Genomic DNA, 20,621 nt, shown 5'->3' with positions numbered 1-20,621 from the left:
CTTTTCTACCACTCAATCCTTAGCCTCTTGCAGCTACTATTCTACTGTACCTTCCAGGGTCACTAATTATCACACCAAATTAGTTACTTTTTTTTTTAAGATTTTATTTATGGGTGGCACCTGGGTGGCTCAGGTCATGATCTTGGGGGCCTGGGATCAAGCCCTGTGTGGGGCTCCCTGCTCAGTAGGCAGTCTGCTTCTGCCTCTGCCCCCCTCCCACTCGTGCTCTCTCCCTCTCAAATGAATAAATCAAATCCTAAAAAATTAAAAAAATATTTTATGTATCTGAGAGAGAGAGCATGCAAATAAGCAGGTGGGGAGGGGCAGAGGGAGAAGCATACTGCTTACTGAGCAGGGAGCCCAATGTGGGGCTTGATCCCAGGATCCCAAGATCATGACTCATAATCCAAACCTAAAGGCAGATGCTTAATGAACTGAGCCATCTAGGCACCCCCAGTATCAAGTATTCTAATATATTTTCCACCGAATCAATAACTAGATCCAAGCACAAAGGCTATGTGCTCCATGCTCTCTGTAGCATCTGACACGCTTGATGTTACCTACTGAAACTCTCCTCCCTTGGATCCCATGACAGCATGCTATCCACTATCCTAATTCTCCTCTTACCTTCCTGGCAGCAACTTCTATACCTTGTAATGGTCCCACTTAAGCCTGATCTAGGGTGTGGGCATTCCCTTAGGCTTAGTCCTTGATCCTTTATTCTCTGACTATATTCTTTCACTTAAAAATTTCATCTTTCATGGCTTTACTGCCTCAACTTTCAAGACTTCTGAATTGGGAATCTCTGGGTGGCTCAGCGGTTTGGTGCCTGCCTTCGGCCCAGTGTGTGATCCTGGAGACCCGGATCGAGTCCCACATCAGGCTCCCTGCATGGAGCCTGCTTCTCCCTCTGCCTCTCTCTCTCTCTCTCTCTCTCTCTCTCGTATTTCATGAATAAATAAATAAAATCTTTAAAAAAAAAAAGACTTCTGAATCTCCATCTCTAATCCCAATTTCTCCCCTAGAAGACATACTGAATGTCTACATCTTTGCTGAACAGTTCTATTTACATGTTATTAGTACCTAAATATTGTTGAAAATTTCAGCATTTTAGAACCAAGAGGTATCATTCACCACTCCTCCTCATTTTTTAGATGAGGAAACTTAGGTGGCTTATGCAAGACAACACAACATGCGGACAGAACTCTGGATTTCCAGTCTGGTGCTTTTTCCAGTGGTCACCAATCAAAATATTATCTTTCCTTTAAAGATGTCCTGTTTTGCTGTTTTATACTCTTTTTTTTCTGTTAACACTATACTACCATCATTTTTCTAGATAACTAAACTTAAAACTGCCCTCTTCCTACCCATTTCATTGCCACATTTTTGGTCTGAACTTTAACTATAGGAATAGTCTCTCTTACCTCTCATCTCTGCTCACTGATACCAGATTACTTTTCCTAGAACAGTGCTTTGCATGTCATTTCCTATTCAACTCCTCCAATGGCTCCTCAGTGCTTTGAGAAGTTCAAAGACTTTTCTCAAAGTCTTTGTTTCTCCTTCTGTTCCCCCACTTGATCCCTATGTTTACTTTTTCATTTGCCCTTGATGAACACTGTAAGACTTTTTAACTCTGAACTCTTCTTCATGCTGTTCACCTTGCCCAGTCTTTCCTGCGTCTGTCAACTAAATCCTACCTTTAAGAGACTCACTCAAGGCCTTCTCCCAATTATTCTTTCCACTAAACATGATGTATAAGCCATCTTGGGCCCTTTCCTCCATCAAATGAGATCATGCACATAAAGTGCCCATACAAGGTTTGGCATATAGCAGGCTCTCAAAAATGTTACTTTCCCTCTGCTTTTATTTCAGAAAGAATTTTCCATTTTATCCCAGTTGATTCCCATGACAAATTTCGTGATTGAGGGCAGACATTGGTCTCATTTTACAGACGAGAAAATAGACTAAGAGTTTGTTAGGAGTCAGCAAGACCCAGATAGTAAATGTTTTAGGCTTTGTGGGCCATACATCTCTGTCGCAACTACCCATCTCTGCCATTGTAGCCCAAAACAGCCATATCTAATATGTAAACAAATGAGCACAACTGTGCTCCTATAAAGTTTTATTTACAAAAACAGGGGTTGAACTGGATTTTATCTATAAGCCATAGATCTCAGACTATTGGTTCAAGTGACACAGAACTTATGACTATCAGAATTTGGATAGAAATCAGATCTCTTGGGATGGCTGGGTGGCTCAGTGGTTGAGCGTCTGCCTTTGGTTCAGGGCATGATCCTGGGGTCCCGGGATGGAGTCCCACATTGGTTCTTTGTGAGGAGCCTTCTTCTCCCTGTGCCTATGTCTCTGCCCCTCTCTGTCTCTCATGAATAAATAAATAAAATCTTTTTTAAAAAATTAAAAGAAATCAGATCTCTCGACTTCTAATCCACTGCTTTTCCATCATATTATCCTTTTGCCTATATAACTTACTTTGTATTTATCATACGCTAATTTGTTTTACTACTTAACTTTAATGTCTACTGTATTGTCTTCTAGTGGTCCAAGAGGTACTGGAATGGTATGAAAAACAAAGAGTAGGCATTTACAAAGTTTGTTAATAAGCATGATGATGTCCTAATCTAGCTCTATTTTAGTATGTTGAACCTGGCTTACCTTATAACACAAGTACCTGCTTGTGCACCTTTCTTCTTTTGAGCCTTTCTCTACTGTTTTCCAGTACACGCTAGATCTGAATTTATGTGACAAACCAGAGATGGATATGTAGAAATAACATACAAAAAAAAGAAAAGCTGTTTCCACAGTGAAGAAGAAATAAAGGAGATATTTCCACTAGGTCTCACTGGGAGGCAAAGGGATAGAAGTTGACATAAAAAAAAGTCTTCAATTCAGGATGCCTGGCTGGCTCAGTCTGTGGAGCCTGGGACTCTTGATCTTGGTGGTAGGTTCCAGCCCCACCTTGGGTGTGGAGATTGCTAAGAACAAAATCTTAAAACAAAACAAAAACAAACAAACAACTTCAATTCTAAAATCTTCAGGCGTTTCCCAATTTATTTAGTGATTTCAGTTTATGTAGTGAAATGCCTAGGCAGATGATGCTATAGGAAACTCATGGTATGTTCATTTTGTTTCTTTTCCTTAGTTTTTAAGCAGATAAGGGGCGTAAAGCTGTTTTTTTTTTTTTTTTTTTCCGGAGAGCGGATCTCAAAGAATCTGTGTCCTTTGAGAAAACAGGAAGCATGTTTAGGAAGCTTTGCCTATTTCTCTCATTTTCCTTAAAGAAATTATTTAAGTATCGATTACAGGTATACCTGAGTGGCTCAGCTGTTGAGCACGTGTCTTTGGCTCAGGGAGTGATCCTGGGGGTCTTGAGATCGAGTCCCACATCGGGCTCCCTGCGAGAGGCCTGCTTCTCCCTCTGCCTATATCTTTGCCTCTCTCTCTTATGAATAAATAAAATATTTTAAAAAGTAAATATCGATTACAGATTTGATAGGATCAGGGAGTACGGAATCACACTGACCTTCTCAAAGACCGAAGCATGAGAAAACGAGCAAACTGTTTTGGGCGAATTTAAGGCAACGAGTACTGTGCTTTGTCGGGTGTAGAGTACAGGCTGGAGGCTTGGGGAGTCTGGCGGGGGTGTGGGGGTGGGGAGCCTGGAGAAGCAATCAACTCGAGCCAGAAAGAATTGCTATGGTTTCCAAGCTGTTTCGGGTTTGTTTTTGGTTTCTTGGTTTTTTTCCGCCCTCCTTCCAGCCAGAATTTCCACGCGCCGCGCAGGAGAGGACGTAGCTTCCGCTTCCGGCCGCGCGCCACCTTCCCGGCTGCTGGTTGCTGAGGGCGTGGGGTGAGGAGCGGAGGATGGGAATGGGGAGAGCAGGACGGGTGTCGTGGGAGGGGAAACTTGCGCGAGAAAGACGGAGAAAGACTCCGTTCCCAGTTCTCGCCCCAAACGCTCCTGGGGCGGTGAGCGGTACCTGGAGCACCCTGTGGCGTTTCCGGATCCTCCCGTCCGGGCTTCGTATATCTCCGTGGTGACGCCCTGCTCCAGTTTTCGTTTCTTCCCCTAAGTTAGGGTTTGTATCGGCAAAGAGAACTAGGCAGTCTTGGTTATGATTAGCGTATACTCTCTAAGATGTGAAGACTCCACGTGCTCTGTGTCCTTTGTTTCCAAGGACCTTGCTTTTCCAGATCCTAAGTAAGCCACGCGGTAAGTGTGCATTCTGCTGTTTTCCTTTTCTTACCTGGTCTCTATACTTTCCCTTTCTCCATCACCCTTTAGGCCCTGCGGAGTGAAGATTTAATTCCAAGGTCATGGCAAAACATCTGAAGTTCGTTGCCAGGACTGTGATGGTACAGGAAGGGAACGTGGAAGGTGCATACAGGACCCTAAACAGGTAACCAGAAACAAGCTCTCTTGGGAAGTGCTTCGGTAGTTATTCTCTCCTTCCCCTGTCATAGATTGTTCTCAAACTTACATCAGCCAGGTCTTCAGAGTCTCTTGAAACTTTTCAGCCCCTTAGTTTATTATCTTAAAAATGAAGTTTTCCCCCAAACCTAACAGTATGAAGTTTGTTTATACAGAGCCTGAATTCTCTCCCAAGACTTAAGGAGCCCAAAGGGAAAATCAAAATGTAACTGGACAGCGGGAACGTAGTATGTGATAAATATAAAGTTGAGGGATTGGTGTCGGACAAGGCTAATAGATGAATTCAGATCTGGGATCTTGGAGAAGCGAGCAAGAGATGGAAAAGTCTTAACAGGTTTGAGAAAGGTTACAGCATTAGCAAAAACAAAGGTGGAAATGAACTAGGAGTATCCGAAGAGCTGTTTTGAAAGTTTTTTTTTTTTTAAGATTTTATTTATCTATTCATGAGAGACATAGAGACAGAGACACAGGCAGAGGGAGAAGCAGGCTCCACGCAGGGAGCCCCACACGGGACTCGAACCCTGGTCTCCAGGATCATGTCCTTGGCCTAAGGCGGTGCTGAACTGTTGAGCCACCCGGGCTGCCCAGATTTTATTTATTTATTCATGAGAGACACAGAAAGAGAGGCAGAGACACTGGCAGAGGGAGAAGCAGGCTCCATGCAGGAAGCCTGACGTGGGACTCGATCCCGGTTCCCCAGGATCAGGCCCTGGGCTGAAGGCAGCGCCAAACCGCCAAGCCACCTGTTTTGAAAGGTTTTTGAATGCTAGACTAAAGAGATGTAGAAGAGCTGTAATAAAGAATACCTTACCATCATATGTTCTCAGGCCAATAGTTAATTAGTCTTCCCTTATCACTGGTTATAAGGATTTTGATTTTCTGTCTCGCTTCATCATTTTCTCTCTCCAGTATGAAAGAAACAGATGCTTGTTGAATTGAATTATCAAAGAATTATATGAAAGAGATCTTAAGAGAATATATGAGCTGGCCTTCTACCTTAAGGCCAATAAAATGGTAGCTTTATTACACAAGTAAGGGAAGCTTAGGACATGTAAATTATGTTTCTTGGATCACATGATTATTGAATGGTGGAGAGGGGTGTAAAATACACCTTTCTAGGGATCCCTGGGTGGCGCAGTGGTTTGGCGCCTGCCTTTGGCCCAGGGCGCGATCCTGGAGACCCGGGATCAAATCCCACGTCGGGCTCCCGGTGCATGGAGCCTGCTTCTCCCTCTGCCTATGTCTCTGCCTCTCTCTCTCTCTCTCTCTGTGTGACTATCATAAAAAAAAAAAAAAAAAACACCTTTCTATGCAGTGTTCTAGTTCCTCTGGAGATGTAGACACCTATTTATTTGAGGGTGCCTGGGTGGCTCAGTCAGTTAAGTGTCTGCCTTAGGCTCCGGTCATGATCTCAGGGTCCTGGAGTTGTCCCATGTGGGGCTCTCTGCTGAGCAGGGAGCCTGCTTCTCTCCACTCTGCTTGTACTCTCTCTCACTCTCTCTCAAATACAATCTTAAAAAAAAAAAAAGAATATTTGATTGGGCTTATTAGGGTTGTTGGGGTCTGAGAGGGTAAATGAAAGAGAAACTAGTTCTTAGCAGAGTTGTAGGTGTGGAGTGTTGGATGACAGAAGACCATATTAAATGAGGGCGAAGGTGCTGTGAGAAGCAGTTGCAGGCTCAAGATGGTTTCTGTATTGTCCTTTTTTTTTTTTTTTTTAAGATTGTATTTATTTGAGAGAGAGCATGAGTGGGGTGAGGGATAGAGAGAGAAGCAGGCTCCCCACTGAATAGGGAGTCCAATAGGGGCTCGATCCCAGGACTCCGGGATCATGGCCTAGGCCAAAGGCAGACGCTTAATGGATTGAGCTACCCAGGTGCCCTGATTGTGTGTCTGTTAGAAGGATCTGGTCTTAGATCAGCCCCATTACCTCATTCTATGTGTGTGCATACCAGTTGTATCCTTGGGCAGAAGCTGTCCCCTAAAGATACTCAGTTAAGTACTATGTGGGAAGATTCCCTGTATCATTTTTTTTTTCATTTTTTTAAAAAATATTTTTATTCATTCATGAGAGGCACACAGAGAGAAGCTGGCTCCATGCAGGGAGCCCAATGTGGGACTCGATCCCAGGACCCCAGAATCATGTTCTGGGCCGAAGGCATGTGCTCAACCACTGAGCCACCCAGGTTTCCCTGTATCATTTTTTTCTATCACTGCTCATTCCCAACTCTTTCCTATTTCAGACCAGGTGGCACCTCTGTGAGAGGGTTGAGGTATCTAATAACTTTTCTCTGCCCCTGTAGAATAAGCACAAATTGAATGTCTTTATAGACTCCATAGTGAATTAGCTAGTGAGATTAAATGCTGAATTTGGGAAAAGGAAGTCATGCAGGTTCCTCTATTGTTTTTCTGATCTTTACCTGTAAGTCTTCCTATGATTTATTTTGGTGGGTTTAGATGGGTCTATTAGCCAGGGTGATTGAGATGTTTATATTATTGAGGGATGTCAAAGTCTAGCCATTAATTGATGGTAAAACAAATTTATAAAGGCTTAGCTTTAGCTCCACTAACCTCCTCTGTTCCTAAAGTGCAAATAACACAAAAGCAAAATTTTGATTAAAAAATCAAAATTTAAAGATTTTATTTATTTGAGAAAGACAAATAGTGAGAGAACATGAGTGGGGAGGAGAGGGAGAAGCAGGCCCCCCACTGAGCAGGAAGCCCCATGTGGGGCTGGATCCCAGAACTCGGGACCACGACTTGAACTCAAGGCAGATGCCCAACCAACTGAGCCACCCAAGTGCCCTCAAAATTTTGATTTTTAAGAAATGAGTTACTTTGGCAAGGAATGAAAAAATAATTTATGGTGCAGGATTATTTATTGAACCATTTTTTATGTTTGTATCAAGGAAGTAGCTACAACTTTAAAACTTTTGACCAAAGCTTTGATGATGGCTTGAATATAAGAGTACAGCCCCCTGGGGCACCTGGGTGGTTCAGTTGGTTGAATGAATGACTCCTGATTTCAGCTCAGGTCATGATCTTGGGGTAATGGGATCAAGCCCTGAGTCAAACTCTACGTTCAATGGAGAGTCTGCTGGACATTTTCTCTCCTCACATCTTGCATGTTCATGCGCTCTCTCTCTCAAATAAACAAATCTTAGGAAAACAAAACAAAACAAAACAAAACAAAACACAGACCCTGTAGTAGACTGCCCGGTTCAAATAGATCTCAGCTCTGCCATTTATTAGCTTCATGATCTATGGTAAGCTACTTAATGTCTCTGCCTCAGTTTCTTCATCTGTAAAGTGGAACTAATAATAAAATAGCACCTACCTCACAGGGTGGATGTGAGGATTAAATTAGTTAATATGATTAAATTGCTTAGAACAGTGCTTGGCACATAGTAGGCATTGTGTGTTAGTTATTTTCATAATTTGGAAGTCATTGTAAGGAAGATTTTTACCCTTTTGGTTTTGCTTTGTGGGTGATTTGTTTGCTTATTTATTTATTTTTGTTTTGCTTATTTATTTATTCATGAGAGAGACAGAGACATAGGTAGAGGAGAATCAGGTTCCCTGTGGGGGGCCTGATGTGGGACTCCATACCAGGACCCCGGGATCACTCCCTGAGCCGAAGGCAGATGATCAACCATTGAGCCACCCAGGTGTCCCTGTTTATTTATTTTGAATGACTAAAAATTTACTGTAGCTGTTTTTTCTCTATCTTCCTTGATCATCAGGTTATGCTCAAGGTGGACTGAAGATGAAAAGATAAAAGAAAATTAAGCCTTTTTTTGTCATGATGATCCAGTTTGCTGCTGATACTGGAAGGACTTTTCTTATAGATAGTGATACTTCCCAACCAAGGCTCCTCTACTTAGCCTATTGCTAATCTTATTTTGAAATAATAGCATTTATTCCCCCTGTATGCTCTGCTTTCTCATCTCCATTTCCAGTTACAAAAATTTAAAACCTGAAAAACAGGGACTCCTGGGTGGCTCAGTGGTTGAGCGTCTGCCTTCGGCTCAGGGCGTGATCCTAGAGTTCTAGGAACAAGTCCCACATCAGGCTGCATGGAGCCTGCGTCTCCCTCTGCCTATGTCTCTGCCTCTCTCTTTCTGTGTCTTTCATGAATAAATAAATAAAATCTTAAAAAAAAACCAAAAACCCTGAAAAACAGAATATTTCTAATTTCCTCCGTGAAGGTGATCCTCTTTCCATTGATGTTAGACTTGAAGAAAACATTAGGCCTTCTCTACCTTCTGAGAGAAGACTTTTCTGGTGTCTTTGGGATCTTTCTAATTAACTTAGAACCAAATATCTGTATATCTACATCTTCCAAAATCCGTATTTAGCCAATATATTTTTATTTTAATTAACATTAGAATTTTTCTTTTCCATTTTTTTTTCCTTTTTTAAATTTTCTCTAAAAATCCTTCCTGATTCCAGGTGCAAATGGGTGGTAGGTGAGAGAAAAATAAATACATGGCAGAAGGTGAGGCATGTTTGGTTTTCTGCCATCTGGCCTGGCCTGGCACTATCTCAGATCTTGTTCTTAGGTATCTGTTTTCATATTGCTCTTTTTTTGTCTTTCTTTCTTTCATTCTTCTTTTTGTTAAACAGCAGCCCCATACTTCTTTTAAGATTCTCTTTGTAGGTGAATGGCAGTTTGTGCATACTTTTTTCCTAGGTATAAGTGCTAATTTTAGTCAGAAACCGAAGGAAACTGGCCAGTGTGACACCATGCGGATTTCAACCCTGGCTACCAATTTGGAATCACTTGGGGAACCTTTAAAAAACCTCTTGATGCCAAGGCCCCCCTCGAGACTAAGTCTGGGCAGTGGCATCTGACCAGCAGCATTTTTTAAAATGTCCCATGAGATTTTAGTTTTGAGCCAGGATTGTAATAAACTTCTTAAGAGCAGAGACCTGTGCATTTTCATTTTTATATCCCTTACATTTGCCAAAATGTCTGGCGCATAGAAAGCTCTCAGTGTCTATTTAATGAATGTAAATGTTTCTTTATCTTTTGTCAATCTCTTAATGTTTGTTAGACCTTCCCAAAGGTATCCTTAACAGCAAAGGAGAGTGAAAGAACTATAGGGTTTCTGCTACTATAAGCAAACATGGGTTCTCTTTGAAGTTTCTCTTTTTTTAATGAAAATTTTAGGTGATTTTTTTTTTTTTTTTTAAGATTTTATTTGTTCATGAGAGACACAGAGAGAGGCAGAAACATATAGGTAGAGGGAGAAGCAGGCTCCTTGTGGAAAGCCAGATGCAGGATTTTATCCCAGGATGCTGGGATCACAACCTAAGCCGGAGGCAGACGCTCAACCACTGAGCTACCCAAGCATGATTTTTTTTTTTTTTTAATTCATTGCCATTGCATCTGTTTTAAGGGTAGCACCTCCACCCCTGTTCAAGTTAAAATTGTTGGGGTTTTTTTTAGGATTTTATTTATTTATTTGTGAGAGACACAGGCAGAGGGAGAGGCAGGCTCCTGGAGGGGAGCCCAATGTGGGACTTGACCTCGGGACTCTGGGATCATGCCCTGAGCCAAAGGCAGACACTCAACCGCTGAGCCACCCAGGCGTCCCTGAAATTGGTTCTTTGGGCAAATGTATCAACTTTATCCAGAGACTTTTGTCTCTGGATTGTACTCTTGGCACACTCAATTATCCTAGTTAAGAAATATAGCATTTCTGGGGCACCTGCGTGGTCCATTTGGTTAAGTGGCAGACTTGATTTTGGCTCAAGTCATGATCTCGGTGTCTTAGGATCGAGCCCCACGTCAGGCTCCTTGCTCAGCCAAGAGTCTGCTTGAGGATTCTCTCTTCCTCTCTTTCTGCCTCTCCCCTTACTTGTGGTTTCCCCTCAAAAATAAATACATATATCTTTTTAAAAAAGTGTGGCATTACTTTTTTTACTTTTATTTACTTTTATTTACTTTATTTTAGGTATTAGAACAATTTAGGAATAGCTTTTGGAAAAAAAAGAACTACATATTAAAAAGGAAAGAATTTGATCAGAAAGAAGAGGAATGGTTAGAAACAAAAATATACGAAGAGATTCAAGTTCCAGAAGCTTAGGGCCTGAGGTGTGAAGATCTCTTTTTGGCTTCTTTATGAATTTAGAAAATTCATACTTTGTGGCTGGGGTTATCCAGGATTATCTAGGAAAGCAGTACAAGAAGTGCATATTGTTGGGACACCTGGTGGTTCAGTTGGTTAAGTGTCTGCCTTTGGCTCAGGTCATGATCTCAGGATCCTGGAATACAGCCCTGAGTCAGGCTCCCTGCTCAGAGAGTTTTCAGTCTAATGAGGGAGATGTTTATATAAATAACTATTAGAATGGAGGAATGAAACAATCGCTAAGTAGTTCTGCAACAAAAGAAATGATTTTCTTTAAGAAGATAAGAAACTTCTGGAAAGATGGCGTCTAGGCTTGGCATCAAGAAGATGAGGGAAATTTCAGAAGGTTAGCAACTGGAGGTGGGGTGGCATTCTAGGTTGCGGAAACAGCATGAATAAAGACTTGGTATCAAAGGGTGTTTAGGGAGTAGTCAGCAAAGTAGTCTGGTTGGAGCTTATGGTACATGGAAAAATGATGGGTGAGGCTTTTATTTAATGCTCTTATTTGTATCATTGGTGTGATAGCCTCTTTTCTTGTATTAAGTAGGTCCGGGGATATCTTGGGCCTACAGAACTTCAGCTGTGTCAGTTAAACTTTAGAGATGGGACAGCATTTGCTGTCTAGGAATCACTCCTAGTGATTTGTTTTTCCTACTACAAATGACCCATCCCATCTGAAGATTCTGAAATGACCCCTTGGTTGAGAATCATTGCTATAGAGAGCCCTTGTTCTTAAGGACTGTGTCACATTCCTCAGGCGTGCTGTGGTAGAAAAAAGGATAGAAATATCCTGACTATAAACTTACCAAGAGCAAGGACTGTGTAATTAATTGCTTTGCTATTTCTTACAAATTCCTATATAGGACCTCTATATGTAGACAGTTAATGCTATATAACCACCATTTCACATCATGATTTTTATAGACACCAATTGTTTGTCAGTTGACTTCTGGCCATCTGTGAAATTGGAAAAGAATAATAATGAGCCCACATTTCTAACTTCATTGCCTGCTTTAATACAGAATCCTCACCATGGATGGGCTCATTGAGGACATTAAGCGACGACGGTACTATGAAAAGCCTTGTCGCCGAAGACAAAGAGAAAGCTATGAAACCTGCCGGCGTATCTACAACATGGAAATGGCTCGCAAAATCAACTTCTTGATGCGAAAGAACCGGCCGGATCCGTGGCAGGGCTGCTGAGGCCTGTGGATAGTAGGCCCAGTATGAAAATCCCTATCCAGCTAATCTTTCTTTCTCTGATCCTATTTTCTCTTACTTTTCTTGTAATAAATTCAGTCACATATATGTAAGAAGGCCTGCATACATAGAAGCAGTCGCATAGTTAACAATGGACTCTGTCTTTTATTACATGAAAAAGAAAGTAAGTCAGAAAGTAGTCTAAGAGTAGAATGGTAGTTGCCAAGCACTGGCCGGGAGTGGGGCATGGGTAGTTAGTGTTTAATGGGTACAGAATTTTAGTTGGGGAAGCTGTACAAGTTCCAGAGACAGATGATGGTGATAGTTGCACAACACTGTGAATATGCTTAATGCCACTGAACTGTACATTAAATGGTTACAATGGCAAATTTCCTATATATTTAGCTATAATAAAAATTTATTGGGGAGGGACAAAAAGGGGGAGGAGGGGAAAAATTTATTAAATAGTCTAAGAGAGGTGAGGAACTTTTCTAAAATGTAGTGAAATATATCTACCATTTCCTACCCAATTCTTATGAAACCCAAAGCAGGAAATTATTGGAAAAGCATCTGTTACTCTTTACTGAACTGTCCCCCCTCTACCAACTGTTAGATAAAAGGAGAGGAGGCATCTATGTATTTGGAATAAATTGCCACTGAAACACCCATCAACCAGACTAGTGCTGGAGTCCTTGTCCAGAGGAAATCTTAAGACAAACCTAACATTCGCTCCTGTTTTCTGTCTTTTTTTCAGTTTTCCTAAAGGAAGCTAATGAAGGGATAGTAAAGAAGAAATAAAGCGGTAGGTGGATGGTAGAAAAGAGAGAATGAGCGAATATTAAGAAATATAAGGGCACAGAGCCAGAAATATCTACAGCAGTGATTCTCAAAGTCTGGTCTTCAGATCAGCAGTATCATCATCACCCAGGAAATTGTTTGAAATGCAAATTCTGGGGCCTACTTTAGACTCTCTTGAATTGGAAATTGGGGTTAGAGCCCAGTAATCTATTTTAACAAGCCCTGGAAGTGATTCTGGTGCTTGTTAAAGTTTGAGAATCCCTGGCCCATCCAATTCAAAGTAGTTTGCAGGCAGAGATCCCTACTGTCTCCTCTACTCCTGTTCAACAAGCACTCTTTCGTATGTTATCTCTGTGGGAAGACTAGCTCCTCTGCTTCCTTTTGTTTCCTTTGGCCTTGCTCCCTGATAGCTACGCTGCTAGTATAAGGAGAGCTGGTGCCAACCTCTGTAGGAGAACACAGTGGGTAGGTGGAGTGACTAGCCCATCTCTCCTTACCAAGGCTCCAGCCCTCAGTATGGTGTTTAAAAAGGAGGGAGGGTAAACAGACTGCCAAGCACTCCAGATTACTAGTGTTCAAACACTGCCCCCTTGTGCTATAAGTGCATGAAATCCAATTCTCTGGTCTTAATTTTAGTCTTCAATATCCTTTTTCCCTTTCACAGTTAACATACTTAATTGACTTAGGCAGGCCTGCAAAAAGATATGCTGGAACCACTGTTCCTTGCCTTTCAGGACTTGATCATTTTTCTTACCCTCATCAGTAAGGCCCAAGGTGAACAAAGCATATTATAGGGCACAGCATAGAAGTAGCTTAGCTTAGAAATAGATCTTATCCTTGCCCTCCAGAAACTTACACTGTGGTTGAAAAAATTCTGTATATAGGTGGTGTTCAATTTTGTTACCTTTGTACAACCTCATTTTCAAGTTAGGTCCCTTTTTAGTCTCTGAATGTGGTCATTTTTTTTTTTTTTAAAGATTTTATTTATTCATGCGAATACACAGAGAAGAGAGAGAGAGGCAGAGACATAGGTAGAGGGAGAAGCAGGCTCCATGCAGGGAGCCTGACGCGGGACTCGATCCGAGGTCTCCAGGATCACGTCCTGGGTTGAAGGCGGCACTAAACTGCTGAGCCACCCAGGCTGCCCTGAATGTGGTCTTTAATGTCACTTTTGAGTGATTTTGAGTCCAGGCATTGTTTCACCTCTGGCCAATTGCTGCTGCTGAAGAATAAAGTTCTGGCCTTTGACAAAATGGTAGGGTACCGTTTGTGATAATAGAGCCAGGCCTGTTACTTGGCAGTATTCCTCTGAGATTACAGTTTCTCCTGAGTCCCCTCCAAAATACCAAGGAGTGGTAATATCCCCTGCTTGTTCTAGTCACTTTCCTGACCGTTGTCCATGTCCCTCAGAGCAGTGAACAATGATGGATTTTAGCAAATAACCAGTTGAGAGGCCTCATGTGTAAAGAGGGTAACTGGATAGCTGCCTGAAGTCCAATCAGTTTGTGCTGTCATGGCAGGGAGAAAGACCTTCCACTCCCTGCTCTGAGAAGCTAGAAGATACCTTATGGTCATAAAATGAATAGAAAGTTCCCTAATCCTTTTATCCTTGCATTGGGTTCAGGAGAGTGGTGGTTTGGTGCTTACCCAGTTGCAGAGAGGTAGATGCAGTACCTCATATCCTGATCATCCTGATCTTAGGCACCTGTGACATTTCTTCGATGTGCACTGGATTGCCTCTGACAGGTCGATTCCAATCACAAGTTAAGAATCTTAAAATGTTTAGTGCTCTGGAAACAGGTACTGCTTTAAAATTGGGACTCTGTTGTGAAACTGACATTGTACTTTAAAATTTTCAGAAGTGAATTAAGTATGAAACGAGAGTTTGCCTATATGTTAACTGAAAACATTAAGGAATAATACCTCCCTGAATACTAACAAGATAAAGTAATTATGGAGTGATGTGTTAAATGTAGGTATTTGAAGGGAAAGGAAGATATTGGGACTTGCACTATGTGTATTTAAGTTTTTGTTTTTTTTTTTTAATTCAATAATGAGAGACAGAGAGAGAGAGAGAGAGGCAGAGACACCGGAGAGAGAGAGACACAGACACAGGCAGAGGGAGAAGCAGGCTCCATGCAGGATGCCCGATGTGGGACTCCATCCCAGGTCTCCAGGATCACGCCCCAGGCCGAAGGCGGCACTAAACCACTGAGCCACTAGGGCTGTCTAAGCTTTTTGTTTAGAAAGATCTAGATTTAATAATGATCTTGGCAAGTTATTTAACATAAATTTTAGTTTCCCCTGTAAAATGAGAATAATTGTACATAGGGGTTTGTGGAGAGAATTAAATGAGCTCATGCATGTCAAATGCTTAGCGTGGTTTCTGGCACAGATCTTAATAAATGTTAGCAATAATCTCTGGCCAGTTGTGCCAGACAGAAGCCTGGTCATTGAGTCCTCCTCCACACTCAGCCATACTTAGCATTCACTTAATTCCTGTGTTGAAGACTAAAGTACCACAATAGCCATTTAACTATTTTGCATCAGTGTTGCCTGGCCTTCAAACCCTCCACCCTTACTTATGTCAGAATGTTCTAAAATGCAACCCTGATCGTTTCACTTTTCTGCTAAGTAAGTAATTGGTTCCCATTAATTTCTTTTTTTTTTTTTAAGATTTTATTTATATTCATTTATGAGAGGCACAGAGAGAAAGAGAGAGAGAGGCAGAGACACAGGCAGAGGGAGAAGCAGGCTCCATGCAGGGAGCCTGATGTGGGACTTGATCCCGGAACTCCAGGATCACTCCCTGGGCTGAAGGCAGGCGCTAAACCACTGAGCCACCCAGGGATCCCCGGTTCCCATTAATTTCAAGATAAAGTCCAAAATACTAGCATGGCATTTAAGGCCTTTCATGACTGAATCATGTTTTTCTGTCTAGCCACTTGTCTTCTCCAATGAACTCCTGGGACATGCTGTTTTCTCCCTCTGCCTACACCAGCTCTCAGTTTGGCTGTTCTCTGAGATGACTTCCCTGATCTCTACCAACTTTTCTTTTTCTATTCCTTTTTTTGTGTGTGTCTTGAATTTATCTTTAGAAGCTTACTTCTATATTAGTAGTTGATTTCTGTAATTTGTTGTGATGTATTGCTTATTTGCTTTTTTCTCTCCATTAGATTTTCAGTTACTGGAGGTTGGGTCTTTATTGTTTTTTGAACCACTATATTCTCAGTGCCTAGAATAATGCCCAGCATTTATATGCTTAATAAGTGGGGCAATGGGTTGCTCAGTCAGTTGAGCATTTCACTCTTGATTTTGGCTCAGGTCATGATCTTGGGGTCGTGGGATCAAGCTCTATGCTTGAGATTCTCTCCCTTTGCTCCCCCTAAAATAAATAAATCTTTAAAAAAAATAAATGCTCAGTAAAGATTTTTTTAAAGATTTTTTTTTTAAAGTCCTCTCTAAAAAAAAAAAGAAAAAAAAAGTCCTCTCTACAACCAGCATGGGCTCAAACTTAAAACCCTGAGATCAGGAGTCACATGCTCTACTGACTAAGCCAGCCGGACGCCCCTCAATATATATTTCTTGAAGGAACAGATGACAATAGTAATAATCAATTGAGTCTTACTATGTGCCTGGCACTGTACTAAATATTTCTTTATTGTAACAAAATATACATAACATGAAGTTTACCATTTAAACCATTTTTAAGTGTATAATTCATTGGCATTAAGTACTTGCACAATGTTGTGTGACTATCAGAACTATCAATTTCTAAAACTTTCATCACCTGAAACAAACTCAGTCATCATTAAGAAATAATTCTCGACACCTCCTCTCCACAGCCCTTGGTAGCCTCTATTCTACTTTCTATCTCTCTTTACTTGTTTCATCCTTGTGCAGGGGCCATGCTAATCTTCTCTGTATCGTTCCAATTTTAGTGTATGTGCTGCCAAAGCGAACACTCTCTCTACTTGTTTATTCTAGATAGCTCATATATTTGGAATCATACAGTAGTTATCCTTTTGTGTCTGGTTTATTTCACTTAGCATATTTTCAAGGTTTATCCATGATGTAGCATGTATCAGAAGTCCATTCCTTTTAATGGCAATAGTCCATTGTACATATGTACCACATTTTGTCTATTTTTTCATCTGTCAGTGGACACTTGGGTTGCTTCTACTTTTTAGTTATTGTGAATAATGGGTGTGAACATGGGTGTTCAAATATCTCTTTGATACCCTGCTTTCAGTTCTTTTGTGTATACTCAGAAGGAGAATTGCTGGATCACATGGTAATTATATTTTTAATTTTTTGAGAAACCACCATACTGTGTACTATAGCAGCTGTACCATTTTACATTTCCACTACCAGTGTACAAGGTTCCAATCCTCCCCCCATGTCTTTTTTTTTTTTTTTAATTTTTTTTTTTTTTTTTTTTTATTTATGATAGTCACAGAGAGAGAGAGAGAGAGAGAGGCAGAGACATAGGCCGAGGGAGAAGCAGGCTCCATGCACCGGGAGCCCGATGTGGGATTCGATCCCGGGTCTCCAGGATCGCGCCCTGGGCCAAAGGCAGGCGCCAAACCGCTGCGCCACCCAGGGATCCCCCCCCATGTCTTTATATCCTCACCAACACTTGTTATTTTCTGGGGGTTTTTTGGAGGCTTGGCTTTTTTTTGTTGGCTTGTTTGTTTGTTTTTCGTAGGCTCCACACTCAGCATGGAGTCCAACGTGGGGCTTGAACTCATGACTCTGAAATCAAGAGTCAGATGCTGGGCAGCCTGGGTGGCTGAGCAGTTTAGCGCCGCCTTCAGCCCAGGGCGTGATCCTGGAGACCCAGGATCGAGTCCCACAGCAGGTTCCCTGCATGGAGCCTGGTTCTCCCTCTGCCTGAGTCTCTGCCTCTCTCTCTGTCTTTCTTTGTCTCTGTCGTGAATAAATAAATAAAATCTTTAAAAAAATAATTAAAAAAGAGTCAGATGCTTAACTGAGCCATCTAGGCACCCATTTTGTTTATATTTTTGATAGTAGTCATTTTGATGAGTGTGAGATGGTATCTCCTTGTGCATTTTTTTTCCTTGTGGGTTTTGATTTGCCCTTCTCTGATGACTAATGATGTCGAGCATCTTTTCATGTGTTTATTGGTCATTTGTATATCTTTGCAGAAATGTGTATTCAAGTCCTTCACCCATTTTTTTAAAAAGATTTTATTTATTTATTCATGAGAGACAGAGAGAGGCAGAGACACAGGCAGAGGAAGAAGCAGGTTCCACACAGGGAGCCCGACATGGGACTCGATCCCGGGTCTCTGGGATCACACCCCAGGCCGAAGGCAGTGCTAAACCACTGAGCCACCTGGGCTGCCCTTCACCCATTTTTGAATTGGGTTGTTTTTTATAGTTGTTGAATTATAGGAGTTCTTTATACTCTCTGGGATATTAATAACTTATCAGATATATGACTCAGAAATATTTCCTCCCATTCCATGGATTGTCTTTTCACTTTCTTGATAGTGTCCTTTGATGTACAAAAAGGTTTTAATTTTGGTGAAGTATAATTTATCTATTTTTTGTTGTTGTTAACATGTGTTTTTGGTGCCAGGGCCAAGAAATCACTGTCAAATTTGATATGAAGATTTTCCCCTATGTTTTCTACAAATTTTATAGTTTTTGTCCTTAAGTTTAGGTCTTTGATCCATTTTGTGCTGATTTATGTATATGATGTGCAGATACCCAGTTATGTATATGATGTGGATACCCAGTTTTTTCTGCATCATTCGTTGAGCAGACTGCCCTCCCATTTAATAGTCTTGACACCCTTGTCAAAAATCAGCTGGCCATATATGTGGGGTTTGTTTCTAGGCTCTATTCTGTTCTGTTGTTCTACATGGCTGCCCTTGTGTCAGTACCACAGTAACTGTTTTATACATTGCATTTAATCCTTAGAATATTCTTTTGAAGTAGAGATTTTTTTTTTTTAATTTTTATTTATTTATGATAGTCACATCAGAGAGAGCGAGAGAGAGAGAGGCAGAGACACAGGCAGAGGGAGAAGCAGGCAGGCTCCATGCACCGGGAGCCCGACGTGGGATTCGATCCCAGGTCTCCAGGATCGCGCCCTGGGCCAAAGGCAGGTGCTAAACCGCTGCACCACCCAGGGATCCCTTGAAGTAGAGATTTTTATTTTATAATTGAGGAAACAATCTCAGAAGAGTTAATTACCTGAAGGAATCATAGGTAGTAACTGAGAGACTAAGGATTTAAACCCATCCAATTCCAAACATTAGAAATAAAATCAGTTCCTAGAAAAACATATTCCTCTGGAGAATTGAACCCAGACAGTTAAAAGCACTGAAACAGAATAAACTTACAACTTTGCAGTTGGACTCATTAGCCCATTCAGCAGACTTTGAATATTCTGGGAGACATTGGTGTTACATGCCATAGTTACAATGGGGAAGCTGAGTTAACGTAGTGGAGCTCCTTCAGTTTGTTACTCAAAACCAAGCTTTATTCCATTATGTCATGGTGCACCATCAGGGAACGTGGGTCTTGGTATGTATTTCTAAAACTTCTTTAAAGCCAGCCATTAGATATAAAAATCTTCTCTGGGAAAGTCTAATAACTCCCTAGAGAATAATTGCATTTCCTGGTGAGTCTATCATTTAAGAAGACAACTTGGAATTTTAGTTTCTATAGTTTGCAATCTGGTACAGAATGGTTTATTTTCCACATATGAAAATGTGCCTAATATTGGATGTGTTTTTTCCAAATTATACTTTGCCCACATATGTGCTTTTCAGAAGCAGTGGTTTAAAGGGTTTAGAGCCTTATTTTGAAGAAAAGGAAAAATGCAGGCTTACTGATAGAATGAGAAAACAAGTTCTGGCAAGTCTTACTGTTTCATCATTTTTTGAGCCTTTTAATTTTATTTGGTACTATCCTAGGTCCTGGAGATATAAAGACAATGTGAAACAAAATGCCTTAGGCCTTTTTCTTTAGGTGAAAAACAGACTTCAGCAGGTTCTGAGGCCTGCAAGATCTGCTGCCAAAAAATATTCATTCTTTACTTCAACAGATACTTGTTTAATTGTGCCAGGTGCTTCTGTAGGCATTTAGGATATATCAATGACAATGATTCCTCTCTTTAAGGAGTTTATATTCTAGCAGAGGGAGTCAAATGATAAGCAGTAAGCATAAATAAACTAGTACTGATATGGTAGGTGGTACGAAGTTCTATGGAAAAAAGAAATATAAGGGGAATTGAGAGTGCCAAACAGGCTTCAGAATTTAACAGGGTGATCGGAAAGGCTTCACTGAAGTCATATTTGAATAAAAATTTGAAGGGGATGGAGGAAGCAAATCCTATACTTGGATAAAGAGCAATCCATGTAGAGAACGTCAAATCCAAAGACCTTGAGGTGAAATTATCCTTGGCATGTTCAAGGAGTAAAAGGGATTACGATTCTGGAGTTGAATGAGTGAGGGAAAGAGTGGTGGTAGGTTGAAATCACAGAGGTAATAGAGTGGCACATTTTACTCTGAATTGTATGAAGAGCCAAGAAATGGTTTTAAGCAAGGACATAACGACCTTTCTGAGGTGTTTACATGGTCACTATAATAGCTGCCTTTCTAGTACTAGATAATTTGCTTATTAACCTACATTATGAGACAAAAGGGGGACAGACTGGAAGCAGGAGGCTCCTAAAATAGTCGAAACATAAAAATGAGAGTAGTGGAGGTGGTGAGAAACAAGTGGGTTCTGTATGTATTTGAAAGCAGGACCAACAGAACACAGGAGTCCAGGATGATTCCAAGATTATTGGCCTGCCGAAACTGTAATACAGTTGCTCTTAACTGAGAATGAAGACTTGGAGCTGGTATTTTGGCAGGGCGGATGCGGTGTGAAATCATGAGTTTAGTTTTCATCATCGTGTAAACTTAAGATGTGTTACAGACTAAATAGGCAATTGACTATTATATGTAATATAGCTTATTTAACTCTATGAAAAGCACTGTTTTAAGTGCATTACCCTC

The 20,621-nt window shown here is 41.1% G+C and overlaps 2 protein-coding genes and 1 non-coding gene across 7 annotated transcripts in view; 1 reads left to right on the top strand and 2 right to left on the bottom strand.

Moving 5' to 3' along the window:
• LOC144280412 (uncharacterized) overlaps positions 1-20,621 on the bottom strand; it is a 204,584-nt gene that overhangs the window by 124,482 nt on the left and 59,481 nt on the right. The window lies entirely within an intron of this gene.
• Positions 3,772-12,456, top strand: MRPS21 (mitochondrial ribosomal protein S21). 3 transcript variants are annotated; one of them, XM_077842424.1, is made up of 3 exons: positions 3,772-3,868; positions 4,304-4,418; positions 11,607-12,456. In XM_077842424.1, exons 2-3 carry the CDS (start codon positions 4,336-4,338, stop codon positions 11,785-11,787), a joined length of 264 nt encoding a protein of 87 aa, XP_077698550.1. In that variant the 5' UTR covers positions 3,772-3,868; positions 4,304-4,335; the 3' UTR covers positions 11,788-12,456. The 3 variants fall into 3 exon arrangements, with proteins under 3 accessions (XP_077698550.1, XP_077698551.1, XP_077698553.1); XM_077842425.1 differs by lacking the exon at positions 3,772-3,868 and adding an exon at positions 3,879-4,097; XM_077842427.1 differs by lacking the exon at positions 3,772-3,868 and adding an exon at positions 3,879-4,197 and having other exon boundaries at positions 4,305-4,418.
• On the bottom strand, positions 16,440-16,547 carry LOC144281472 (U6 spliceosomal RNA). Its single transcript, XR_013349988.1, has one exon. It is a non-coding gene; the product is annotated as a U6 spliceosomal RNA (small nuclear RNA).

Source organism: Canis aureus, chromosome 12 (genome assembly GCF_053574225.1).
Source record: "Canis aureus isolate CA01 chromosome 12, VMU_Caureus_v.1.0, whole genome shotgun sequence".
NCBI lineage: Eukaryota > Metazoa > Chordata > Mammalia > Carnivora > Canidae > Canis > Canis aureus.
The sequence above is the reverse complement of the archived record's forward strand: the minus strand, read 5'-3'. Positions and strand labels throughout refer to the sequence as shown.